General features: G+C 39.5%; 1 protein-coding gene across 6 annotated transcripts in view; it reads left to right on the top strand.

The window, feature by feature from the left end:
* The window catches only part of spag17 (sperm associated antigen 17), a 194,506-nt gene that overhangs the window by 27,832 nt on the left and 152,534 nt on the right, over positions 1-14,140 (top strand). For all 6 annotated transcript variants that reach the window (XM_067992977.1, XM_067992976.1, XM_067992978.1 and 3 more), the window contains 5 exons: positions 2,992-3,173; positions 5,158-5,292; positions 10,498-10,570; positions 12,379-12,485; positions 13,762-13,899. In XM_067992977.1, coding sequence (XP_067849078.1) covers positions 2,992-3,173; positions 5,158-5,292; positions 10,498-10,570; positions 12,379-12,485; positions 13,762-13,899 — 635 coding nt within the window. The remainder of the gene's footprint in view (positions 1-2,991; positions 3,174-5,157; positions 5,293-10,497; positions 10,571-12,378; positions 12,486-13,761; positions 13,900-14,140) is intronic.

Here is a 14,140-nt window from a genome sequence, read left to right on the forward strand (position 1 = left end):
TCTTTCCTCCAATCCGGATCCCTTCCCCAGCCACCACACATACCTTCCACCGACAAAAGAGGAAAACAGAACCACCAATTAACAAAATATAGATGCAAAATGGAAAAGAAAAGGGAACACAACATGACACAGATAGAAGCACAAAAGAAAACAAACAGATGCAAAAGACGTAATGGGAAAGGTAACGAAAAGGTAATAAGAAAACAATAGAAATAGAGAGAATGTGAAGATGAAGGAGCCACAACCAGCAATACAAAAAAAACACCGGGTAAGACAGATGTCAAAACCAATGACATTACAAGCAATGTCATGGGAGATCCACTAGTAATAGATTAAGTTTTTTGTGTAGCACGCCCACCCTGTAAGACTCGTACTTAGTTCCTGTCACGTTAAATATCACAGTTAAGATGTCACATTTAAGCATATGCTCTGACTCACGATAAGCAAATCCACAAGAGATCTCGTATATTTTTAATACATCAAATTTCTTACCGCAATAGAGTACTGTCATGCCCCTAAGGTGTTCTGATGATGTCAATGACGGGGATACGGCCCTTTGTAACCTAAGCAGTTCCATTCATTGTAATAGAGACTATGACTTTGGGGTGTCCTTTGCTCTTCCTCTAGTATTACCTGTCCCTAGGAAAATGTCTTACTGGTTGGTACGCTGCACATTTTAATAGAGTTGAACTCTCTTAAAGCTTCTTTATTCAATATTATTCTTCACAAGTGACCTATATTCGAATATTGCATTCATTTATAAATGGGAATATTGGTGCCTGTGTATAGAGCTTGGTATACCAGATTGGTAATAATTTTCCAAAATTCTCTGGACTCGGCAAAGGTCCCGGCAGATTGGAAAACTGCTAATGTAACACCCTTATTTAAAAAGGGTAGTAGGCAGAAGGCTGGAAATTATAGACCAGTTAGCCTAACATCTGTGGTGGGTAAAATTTTGGAGTCTATTATTAAGGAGACAGTAGCGGAACATTTGGATAAACATAATTTAATAGGACAAAGTCAGCATGGCTTTACGAAGGGGAAGTCATGTCTGACAAATTTGCTTGAGTTTTTTGAGGACATAACATACAGGGTGGATAAAGGGGAAACCAGTGGACGTAGTGTATTTAGACTTCCAGAAGGCATTCGACAAGGTGCCACATAAAAGATTATTGCTCAAGATAAAGAATCACTGGATTGGGGGTAATATTCTGGCATGGGTGGAGGATTGGTTATCTAACAGGAAGCAGAGAGTTGGGATAAATGGTACATTCTCGGACTGGCAACCAGTAGCCAGTGGTGTTCCGCAGGGGTCGGTGCTGGGTCCCCAACTCTTTACAATCTATATTAACGATTTGGAGGAGGGGACCGAGTGTAGCATATCAAAGTTTGCAGATGATACAAAGATGGGAGGGAAAGTGGAGAGTGAGGAGGACATAAAAAACCTACAGGCTGGGTGAGTGGGCGGAGATTTGGCAGATGCAATACAATATTGGAAAATGTGAGGTTATGCACTTTGGCAGGAAAAATCAGAGAGCAAGTTATTATCTTAATGGAGAGAAACTGGAAAGTACCGCAGTACAAAGGGATCTGGGGGTCCTAGTGCAAGAAAATCAAAAAGTTAGTATGCAGGTGCAGCAGGTGATCAAGAAGGCCAACGGAATGTTGGTGTTTATTGCTAGGGGGATAGAATATAAAAACAGGGAGGTATTGCTGCAGTTATATAAGGTATTGGTGAGACTGCACCTGGAATACTGCATACAGTTTTGGTCTCCATACTTAAGAAAAGACATACTTGCTCTCGAGGCAGTACAAAGAAGATTCACTCGGTTAATCCCGGGGATGAGGGGGTGGACATATGAGGAGAGGTTGAGTAGATTGGGACTCTACTCATTGGAGTTCAGAAGAATGCGAGGCGATCTTATTGAAACATATAAGATTGTGAAGGGGCTTGATCGGGTGGATGCGGTAAGGATGTTCCCAAGGATGGGTGAAACTAGAACTAGGGGGCATAATCTTATAATAAGGGGCTGCTCTTTCAAAACTGAGATGAGGAGAAACTTCTTCACTCAGAGGGTAGTAGGTCTGTGGAATTTGCTGCCCCAGGAAGCTGTGGAAGCTACATCATTAAATAAATTTAAAACAGAAATCGACAGTTTCCTAGAAGTAAAGGGAATTAGGGGTTACGGGGAGCGGGCAGGAAATTGGACATGAATTTAGATTTGAGGTTAGGATCAGATCAGCCATGATCTTATTGAATGGCGGAGCAGGCTCGAGGGGCAGATTGGCCTACTCCTGCTCCTATTTCTTATGTTCTTATTTATAATCTAAATTTAAATTTTAAACAAATAACAAAAATCATTTCCTCTGATCATTTAGCAAATGATAATGCTGTTTTTATTTTCCCATTAAAAATCTACTTCCATTTCTTCAGGGTTAATTAAGCCATAAGTAACTGAAATATTGAAGTGATACTCACTCCAAGATAAGACATACAATAACTTCTGAAGTACAGTCAGGCATTTATGGTTATTGTTTTAAAACTCATTTAGAAGGTAAGTAATAAAGTTAAATTCTACCTACTGATGGTTGATCTTTGGATCAGATTTACAAACTTTGTATCATTTCCAGGCTGGTTTATGATGCATGACATTTTAGCGCTCATTCTTTGCTCTCCAGCATTCCCCAATCCCCCCACATTGCTCACTGAATCAATACACTGTCTCTTAATTATCAAGGCACTCAAAGAAATGCAGCATTTACAACTGATCTAAAAATACTGATGAATGTTGGCTTTTAGATTCTAGAATCCCTGAAATTTGAATCCCTACAGTCCATAATCCTCAGCAGTTCATAAAAGTATAGTAACATGTACTTAGTGTACATTTTTTGGAAATGATGGATTGGGAAGTCAGCCATACCAATGCAAAATCTTAACTTTTAAAAAAAATAAAACTTGTAAATAGCTTTAAAAATTATTGCTGGTTGCAGCTATTGAAGCAGAAAAACTGCAAAAGGAGGAAGCCAACAAGAGCCTGAAGAATTTTTGGAAGTACCTTGAGCCTGTTCTGAATAGTGGAAAACCTGGATCCAAACTATTTGATATAGCCAGACTCCAATATACAGTGAAGGAAGCCATCTTACCACAAGACTGGAACAACAATGATATGAAGGTCAGGCTTAATGTTATTCTTACCTTGTCTAGATTTGCAAGATGATTTTTTCAACAAACTAAAACAGTAAGCAAATTACAGCATTTTTGTTAATTCAGACAAACCTGCCAGTTAAAGGCAATGTGATACCTCAGGTAGTGAACCAGTTGAGTTTTTATGACATTCTGACAGCTTCATGACACTTTTGCTGATAGCATTTTATTTCCAGATTTTTAAAAAATTGAATTCAAATTATCAAACTGCAATGGTGGGATTTGAATTTACATTCTCTGAATTATTAGTCCAGGCTTCTGGATTTCTAGTCCAGTAATGTAACCACTACACTACCATACCAGTCTGTGCACAAGGGATCACTAAGTGGGACTTGAATCCACAACCTTCTGATTCAGAGGTGTGAGTGTTACCAACTGAGCCAAGTGACATTAAAGGCATGTACATGCAGTTATTATGGAGTAATTTGTGTGTTTTCTATTAAATGTTGCTGTATTTTGTTGGTTTTGCTGGGAAGTACACCATTTTTACAGCTTTTTTTCCCTGTCAGTTTCATTCATAATTCTTGGTACTTCTGCCATTTAAATAACTTCATGCATAAGTTTGAGAATTGGAAATTCTTTGGATTTCTGGTAGTACTGAGAGACTCTGATGAGGAAGACAAGTTCATAAAGAGCAAACAAATAGTAGCAACAAAACCTGAGGCATTTTAGCTGCACCTATCACTATCCTAGGATCCATGATTATAGAACCAACCATACCTACCTGAACATTTCAGAGGACATCTGTATTTGCTGCCACCGATCACACGGGTGGCTAACGCAGGGTTGTACCAACTACTGCAGGTACAAACAGAATGGATCTTGATATGGAAGGGAAGGTTGCCATAGCATGAAGGTTTCAGGCCACCACAGGGGACATGTACCACATTAGCCAGCTGCAGTGCACATCTGTATCAAACAAGTGGCAAACAATGTTTGCTAGGATCAACATCTTCACTCTTTTCCTGTAGCAAGGAGACACCCGCTGGACAGGATGCAGAGCTTTCAAGGGGTAGCCAGTTTCCCTGGAGTTTAGGGTATTGTATATAGTACAGTTGTGCAGCATCAGGGCTCTTCATTTCAATCTCATGGCCTACATGAACAGGATGGGTTGCACTCAATTAATATTTAGCTGTCTCTGACTACAGAAACATTATTATACACGAGTGGCCATTATCCAGGAAGCAGGCATGATACCTTCATTGTGCTGCAGCTCACAGTGCTTCTGTTATTTGGAGAATGAACACTGCAATGATGGTGCTTACGTGAACATGGCTAACCCCTGCATCCATGGCTGCTGATAGCACTGTTTGCAAAGGAGCATCTTGGCCCGAGTATCTCAGCATCTTTTTGCTGTTCTTCAGCTGTCACCTCCACCTTCAAGAAAAATGTACCTTGCAGCTTTGGCACAATGGAAGAGTGTCTGTAAAAGAACAATGGTTGTGTAGAATGCTTGAAATGTTACCTCAAAGGATGCGGCAGTTTTCAGCTTAAGTTTGTTCTATGGTTGATGGGCGCCAAGAAATGTGAGCAAAATTGAAGAATACCTTCCTCTTGATACCCAGCAAACTTCCTCATTTAGACCCAGGTACAAGCTACTTGAGTGACTGCATTGACTCTCCAGTGGATCTATTGGGGTCAGGCTCATTTACATATTTTTGGCTGGCCTCTGGTGGTATTTACAGCACCATGGGGTTACCCACTTCCGGTGGGGTATGAAATTTACTCCAGTGTGGCATGGCCAGTGATGCCAGCTAAAGATTTACAAGAGAGTGGGAGATGGGAGGCTGGCCAGTAGAGCATTTGCATTATCTCACAAAAATATCATCTATTGTGACAGTGTGAGATTTCATTTTCTACAAATACTAAACTCATGAAGTGACATTTCATAATTAGTGTCCTGCATTTTCCTGGGCATGTTTCTGAGTGCTATGTTATTTCTTTCTTATCAGCTGGAGTTTGGTGCGGCAATATTCGAAGATATTGCCAGCATGATTTATGATTGCGAAGACTGGAAACGACAGCATCAGAACTACCTGAACAATCTCAAGCTGATAACTGTGCCAGAAGCTTCAAAAGGTGAAGAGGTAAAGCAACACATTCCACATTAGGATTTACTGTTATGACGTTCCAGGATAGCGATAACTGACTTGGTTATAAGATGTTAGTTTTAATATGGTCGATTTTTCAATGTAATAAATTATTATAAAGGAAGGTTTCATCTGTGCTCTGTATACAGGAAAATTGCCACTATGTTCTTCATAAAACAATTTATGATTTAGTTACGGATGGTGCACAGAAGAAATATTTATTATATATTACAATAAAATAAAATAGATTATTCTATTTTTTTTTTAAATAATGGAATTGATGACTGTCACGTTTCTGGATTTTTTGGCCATTTTTCCACAGAAAGGAGTTAGAAAAATGGTTACTTTTAATACTGGAGTTTTAAAAGCAATGTGTATTCTCATTAATTTTTTAAAAAGGCACCAAGACAAAAGATGGTTAATATGCTCATTGGAAGTAGACTAAACAATTAGTGAATTGTTAGTTTGTTTGTGTATTTGGGAAAAAACACCTCACTGTTGGATTGGAAAACCATTTGATCTCTGTTGGGCTGCGAAAGGGACAGATTTTTTTTGATACCGAGTAAAAGGCTTTTAAGAACTGAATACAGACACCAAGGAAATAGTCAGGCTTTTGGAAATAGGACACTGCACTGGCGTGCAGGCAGAAAAAGCCTGTGAAAGGCAGGGACTGCGTTGGACTGTTGGACAGGAAGCAGAGAGATTATTCTGTATAAATTGAGATGACCCACTGAAGTAGTAGTTACAATGCAAATTGTTTTGTATTATTATGCAAATATAAATTGTTCCAATTGAACTAAGCGACTGATCATACCTATTCTGTACATTTCACCATACTGTGGAATAAAGCAGTTTGTGATTCAATCCAAACTTCACCTCATCTGTTCAGAGATATTGAAACATGTGAGCAAAAGACACTGATATCTGCTCCAAATTGCAAGGGGGTGCTATTACAAAAAAATAGGGCAATCTGAGTCAATGCCCATAAAAGTCAGATGTTCAGACAGCTTACTGGAGTGATCATTGTCATTAAATCTTCAAAGGCATCTATTGCAGACCTGAATTCATAACTAGGGCATTCAGCCGAATCTAGCTATATCTTGTTAACAATCTTGTGTCTGCCATCACTTTTTGTCTGGACAATTTGATTTCCCGTTGTTACTTTTTTGTCGCATTTGTCTCCCTGTGATTATGCAATCTGGAGTCCCAGAAATTGCTCAAAACGGTTTCTGAAAAGTTTTTCATCTACCATTCTTTTTTCTCAGTTCTAATGTCCAAAACAAGAATTTAAACAAAACAAAAAAAATTCAAAAAAATACATATTTAATGATACGACAGTTATGAAATTTGTCCATTGAATTGTCTTTGGTGACTTTTAATGCCTTCGTTAAAGTTTTTACTTGTATACCTCAGTTTCCCCCAAAAGTGTGGACTTGACTTAATATTTTTGCCCAGAACTGTGATGTTGAGTTGAATTTGGAATGTGCAGTGTGAGCACGTGCAGTGTAACTAATTCCCCAAGATGCATCAGGAAAGGGACATAATGCTTAAGACAGGCTTCAATGTGGGTACCATGCAATGCATGCATTCTGCACTTAGATTTTCCAGCATCAGCACCACAAAGAAATGTGGTTGGATCCATGGTTGGAACATTGACAGCTTCTGATTGAAAACTTCATTGATAAATTTAGGACCCAGACTATCCAGGAGGCTACTTGCAGTTTCCTGATGTTCAACAGTTACATCCTTAGGTTTAAAAGCTGAAAATGTTGGAAACACTCAGCCAGTTCTGCCATTCTATTAAATCACAGATGATCTGTACTTCAAATCTATTTACCCACTTTTTCTCCATATCCTTTGAAATCCTTACCTAAGAAAAATATATCAATCTCAGCCTTGAAAATTTCAATTGACTCAACAGCCTTTTGAGGGAGAGGGTTCCAGATTTATAGTACTCGTGTGAAAACAATACTTCCTGATTTTACTCCTGGGTGGCTAGCTCTAATTTTAAGATTATTCCCCCTTGTTTTGGATTCCCCTACCAGAGGAAATAGTTTCTCTGTATTTACCCTATCAAATCCCTTTATCGTTTTCAGCACCACGACCAGATCGCCCCTCAACTTTGTAAACTCAAGGGAATACAAACAAAGTTTATGCAATCTGTCTGTATAATTTAACCCTTTAAGCCCCGTTATCATTCTGGTGAATCTGTGCTGTACCCCCACCAAGATAAATATATCTTTCATGAGGTGCGGTGCCCAAAACTGAACGCAGTACTCCAGATGGGGTCTGACCAAGGCTGTATACAACTGAATGCTCAGTGGCAGTGAGTAAAGCAAATCAAATGTTGGGATGTATTAAAAGGTCAATATTGAGCCGAAAGAGTAAAGTAATCCTGCCACTTTATAAATCATTGGTGCGACCGCACTTAGAATACTGTGTACAGTTCTGATTGCCGCAGTACAAAAAAGATGTTGCAGCTATTGAAAGGATGCAAAGAGGGCAACCAGAAGGATTGACGGATTGGATTATGACGAGCGATTACATAAATTGGGCATGTTCTTACTGGAAAAGAGAAGGTTGAGAGGTGATATGATTGCTTTTTTTAGGATTCCAAAGGCACTAGACAATGACGAGCTGTTTCACCTTGTCCAGAGGTCACAGCTTGCGCTTGAATGGGAGTAAATTCGAAACTAATCTGTGGAAACATTATTTCAGTGAGTGAGTGGTAAATCTATGGAACATACTCCCTAGGGAGATGGTGGAAGCAGAAAGAATTAATTAATTCAAATGCAAATTAGATAAATTTCTTTTAGAAATTAAATTTGAGATACAATATATAAGTAATTTGAGACATAACATATGGTAAGTGTAGTATGCTTTGGAGGAACAGGTGACTTTGGACCTATAGTTCGCAAAGTTTTCCACCACTGGGGGTTTTCCTTGCCTCATGTCTGGGTCTGTTGTAGAGATATTGATTGATTGCCATGATTAGTCAACATCTTCATTATTGTGTCGTGCAACTACCAGGATGGTAGAAGACAAACTATATGGACCTTGGTCTTTTTTAGTTTAGCAATTCTTATGTTCCTATGTTCCCTAAGTGGAGGGAGACAGACACATACAGAAAAGTGGAGGAAGAAAGAGACACACATACAAGTGGAGAAAAACAAATAGACAGATAAAAGTGATGGGGAGATGAAAAACAGTAGAAGAGAAAGGCACTGAAATTAAGAAGAAAGAAAGAGGAACTTTTTTTTTGCAGATTTTCTAGTACCAATATCCTTAGCTGGAGAGCATGAGAGGCTGAGTATTTTTGGTAGTGTTCAACCTAAAAAGTTAGAATTAGATATATTTTACTGATATTTATTGTCAAGATGGAAATGTTGAATGAGCAAACCATGATTGAAGGCAGGCTTAAAAATATCAGAACAAAATATTTTGTACCAAAGCTTTAGGATTTGCCCCTTCCAAGAGGTGCAATAGCCACACGTTTATTATGCTCATTATCTTCTGACAGCACTGGCCCACTCCCTACCTGAAAACATATTCACAACCTCCTTACACATGACTTCTCTGGCACCACCTTGCCTGCTACCCAACACTTCTGGTTCTCATCCACTCACCACTGCTGATAATTCTGCCATTCCTGTGCTCCCTTCCTGGTCTGGCCACTCCCAGATTTGTGCTTGTACTCAGGGCCTGTGTTCTGTTTAGAGGCGGATCCTGTATCCTAGGCTGCTTATCTCACAGCCTAGCATCTGTCAATCCCTGTCACCCACCTCATAGCTTCCAATCTCATCTCTCCCATCCCTTTCAATGCTCACCCTCTTTTGGAGCTCCCAACTCCTTATGTCTACCCTCAGTACTCTGCTCCATCTCCCTCCTGTGCCTCTGACCATTAAAGTTTCCAAAATCCATCTTCTCACTCATAGTGTTTACTGCCTCTCTGTAAAACCAAGAGAGCACTGGGGATGGAGATTTGTCACCAGTACTCCCACAACCCCCCACACCAGTATTCCTAAACCCAGTCTGGTCCACTTATCCCAAACTGTAACTATTCCGTATTGCTGCCACATGGCGATCCTTCCTGTCCTCTCCATAATTATGCACAGACTTGAACACCTCCAGTTCTTCCACACCCCCAGCCTCCTGATACTAACAAACTCCAAATCATCCTAAGATGGTATCACCACAACTTCATTCAAGCTCAAACACCAATTCATTTCCTCAGACAACTCATCCCACCCTAAGAGTACTTTTACGCACCAACTCTCCTCTAAATTTCAATTCCCAAGGGTTCCCAGAATCCAACATACCCATATCCTATGTCACAGGCCTAGCCCTCCATCATCCCTTCTGCTTGCCAGCCCCAACCCCTGTTTCCTTCCAGTTTGAGTACTTCTAGCCCCGCATCCATGCGTGCTGCAGTATCTTTTCAAAATCTACTTCCTGTCCGATCTACTACCCAGTTTATGTTGTCTACGATCTTGATGCATGCCCTAGGCCTTAGAAAAGGTAAGACAGTTATTGAGTAGATCAGTGAAGGAATATATCTGAGAGCCATACGGAGGCATTGGGCGACATGCAGAAGAAAAGGAGAGGGAGGGGGAGAGAGATTAGCCCTATAATCCTTCGAGATCTCTGCGCTCCTCCAATTCTGGCCTATTGCAGATCCCCAATTTTAATTGCTTCACCATTGGCAGCCATGCCTTCAGCTGCCCAGGCCCTAAGGTCTGGAATTCCCCCCACTAAGCATCTCCACCTCCTTACACCTCTCTCCTCCTTTAAGATGCTCCTTAAAAACTACCTCTTCACCTATCCTATCTTCTTATGTGGCTCAGTGTCAAATTTTGTTTGATAATGCTCATGTGAAGCGCCTTGGGACGTTTTGTTACATTAAAGGCACTATATAAATGCAAGTTTTTGTTGTTGAAGAATGAGAGAGAAACGATAAGGAATGAGTGGACACTGAAAGATATAGGTACCAGAATGAGCGAAGTATGAAAACCATGCAGAAATACAGAGAAAAGGGATGGAAGATAACCAGAGAAACAGGGATGGACACAGAAAGAATGGGAGAGTGGGAAAGAAGCAAAGAGGCAGTTAAATACAGCAAGCAAATTGAGGTAGGTAAAGTATGTGAAATTCAGGTTTACTTATTTCTGATTTTAAAGTTCTTTTTGACTTATGCTCTTACAGATGCTTGCACTTCACACCCCAATTGGCAGGAAGAAATCTCCCTCAGCAGAATCAACAATTCCTCCAGAACAAGGTACCTGATTCATAAAGCTGTATACTTGAACTGCTTTAACTAATACTTCATGTTGTGCAAATTACCATTTTCGGCCCAGAATTTCCCGGATTGGCGATTTTGACAACAAACGACATAAGTTAGACCGTTAAGCACCCTGATGCTCCAGTGATGAATTAATGCCATATTTTATTGAAAAACTGATTTGAGTACATAACAGCGAACATAATGGTGACTCAGAAACAGCACAGCCAATGGCTAATAAAGAGATTTAGTTTTACAGAAGAGAACCAATAATGCGCCATCTTCATTTTACTTCACATGGACTTAAGTTTTAAATAAATCATGTATGCAGAATTATGTTGAAACAGAATTAGAATTTACAGGTTTATATTGGAAGTTGAACAAATTGACCGATAGGTTCATTTTTTTTTAAAAAGAAAAAAACTACTTTGGATTGTAATTTTCATTAAGCTGCTTCACCTTCCATAATTATAGAAAAAAAAATAAAAGTCGAAATGCTGAGGCTTGCTTGTACTGCATTTCATCAATTTGGTTTTATTTTTATTGAATAATTGCGAGTTTTATTTGAGCTGTACGGTCTATTGAAATCTCAGTTTTAAAAAGATAGAAAGCTTATGTAGAACGGCCATTAAATGATGTTCTCTGAAGCTAGTTTTAGTTTGAACTCTTAAAAGGCTGATATATGTACACCAGTTGGTGAAACTGACTTTCTGGTGTTTTATGGGTGTTTATTTTTACCTGAAACAACACAACCTCGTTGCTTAAGCTGAAAGATCTTTCTTTGCTATGTCCTTTGGCTCAAGATATTGTTATTTGTACTCTGAACGGAAACAAATTCTTTAGAAGTTCAAAATTAGTTTCAGTATCATTTAAAAGTAAAAGTCTGATTTAGTGAATGCATTATAAAGTCAATTATGCCACTGCCTGGCCACATCGACCATTATTTTTAAGTCTAAGTGGCAGTGACGTGAAAACTGGGTTAAATGCAGGAAAATGGCCATCATTGGTTTCAATGTGGGGGGAGGGGGGGGTGTAACTATGATAAATGCCTTCTAACTGTTTTTAGTGATAGTAATGGCAGAGCCGCCCAAAGGTCCCAGGAAAATATGGAATGACATTAATGGCCCTGCCACTGAACTCGATAGCTGTCCCCATCACCACTGTGGTTGCAGGGTCTATAGGATGCAATGCAGCGACTCGGTTACTTCAGTAACACCTTCCTCCCATGTGACCATTACCACCAAGAAGGACAAGAGCAACAATGTCATGGGAACAACATTACCTACCATTCTATCGGTGTGACATTTTTCCCATATCAATTATTTTGTGGCCTCTTTGAGTGAGATTGCCAGTTCGTCCCAGTTTTGTGCCAATGCCCAACAGGAACTAAATTGAGACTGCTCAAATTCATTTCACATCAGACGTTTAAAGCCAGCAGGCAGATCTGCAAACTTGGCCATTTTGTATTCAGTTTCTGTAATGTAGGTTAGGATTAGATTAGATACAGTAACAATTCCAACACCTTGCTCATCACCACCTTCCAACCTGACATCACTCTCCTAACTAGTACCTGCTGCTTTCTTTCTTTCATCCAATTCATTATCAACAAACAGGTTTTACCTTTAATTCCCACTGCTTTCATTTTCAGTAGCCGCCTTTCACGAGGAACTTTATCGTTGAATTTTTAGAAATCTAAATACATGATGTCATATGTTTGTGATTGCCTATATTCCCATTGTGTTCCACATGCATAAGTCATGTAAGAAAAGGTTAAACCATTATGTTTTAATGTTTTTGTTTAATAGGTAATTCTACTGCGCAGGTGGATATGAGATACTATAATGATCTGATGAGCCTAGTGCCACTGGAGAGTCTCTCTGTGCCTTTAATATTACACTGTATATTGGAGCAGGTTTGTACGTGTCTGTCTGTTAGGTATTGACAACGTTATGGCCTGGTCCCCAGTTTGCGTATCTTTGTACCTTTAACACTATACTATTTAGCATCGCCCTCCTATTTCAATATCCAGGCATTGGAGGCTTTATTGCAAACTAAGCTTTATTTCTTAGAAAATATTTAACTACAGTAACCAACTGAAATTGTAAACCACATTCTCATTTACATTTAGTCTTCAAGGAAGCAAGGTACAGGAAGGGATTTTTTTTTAAGGGAATGCTGGCTGGGACATTGGAATACCGTAGGCATAATCCACACACAAGAGTTATGTAAGAAAAGTCCTGTTCTTTGGTATGGGATATTTGTTATTAATCAGCCTTGTTTGATGTACAAGCAGTGCTCCCTTAACACTGCACTGAGCTGTCAGGATTAATGTGAGTTATGGGCATGGCAGTTGAGCCAACTGGTACCACAGAACCCTTTGCTCCATAGCGCTGACATTAGTATTTTAGGATCATGCATTTCTTGCTTTGTATTAATGCCACTGAGCTCTTCGTCCCTGAGTACCATCCGATCACAGACAAATCCCTTAGGCAAATAGCGAAGGTTAGTAGTGTGCCTTAATTTCTCCTGCTAAAAAATCTATAATTCTGTTTTTTCCTAAACCTACCGGAGCAGTACCGACAGGATTTTAGCAGCAATCCAAGAAGGAAGTGGTTACTGCTTCCATCACTGCACAATGGTGAAAGGTACAGCTCTAAACATGAGCGCTCAAAACCATGCTTACTTACCTTACAACAGAAGCAACCCCAGCACTCACTTTTAATGGTGAGAAGACACATCCCATTGACTCGGTACAATTTATACCTGCTGCAGTAAACATGTGGGCAAAGCAGCTGTGACACATTTGCCAATCCAAGGAACTGATACCCAGGTGGCGCATAACCATGTGGTAACACCATAATATTTAGGACTAATTTCTGCAGCTCCTTTTGAACCCCCATCCCCAGCTACAGTGACTTCACTACCATTGGTTGACCAGATTTTGAATTGCCTGCATCAGGATACCAAGAGATCAAATATTGTTGCCTTATAATAAAACAGATATGTCTGTTTATTATTGATCCCATTTGATAACATAACACAAACCTTCATGATAGTTGACTAATAACTATCACAATTTTTTTTCTAGTTTGCTTCAACTAATATAGAAAATAGCAAAAGCAGTTAATATTCTAAGATGGCTTTCAAACACTTTATATCAACACCAATTTCTTTATTGTTATGCACAGGTTGTTGCAATAGAAGAAAGTCTAACTCCCCCAAGTGAACTTGTTCCTAAACCACGGGAAGATGGACTGGACCATAGTCTGGTAGATTACATTATATCCACTGTGCTGAGTCTCTCCATGCCTGAGGACGAGAAACAGGTACCAACAGCTCCTATTACACTACCCTACATCTGCTCTGTGTTCCATCGTTTACTGAAAATGTATTTTTATGTAATGATAACAAAAGGAGCAATCGAAAATATATACTTAGTTGGTTTGAGTGGGGAATGGTGAGGGGGCAGTTTGAATTGGGTCATTAAAGGAGACATCGAATAGCTGACAGTAAATTAGACAGTACGATTGAGGTCAGATGACATAAGTTTTTGTTTGGCATATGGAA

Source organism: Heptranchias perlo, chromosome 11, assembly GCF_035084215.1.
Source record: "Heptranchias perlo isolate sHepPer1 chromosome 11, sHepPer1.hap1, whole genome shotgun sequence".
NCBI classification, from domain to species: Eukaryota; Metazoa; Chordata; class Chondrichthyes; order Hexanchiformes; family Hexanchidae; genus Heptranchias; species Heptranchias perlo.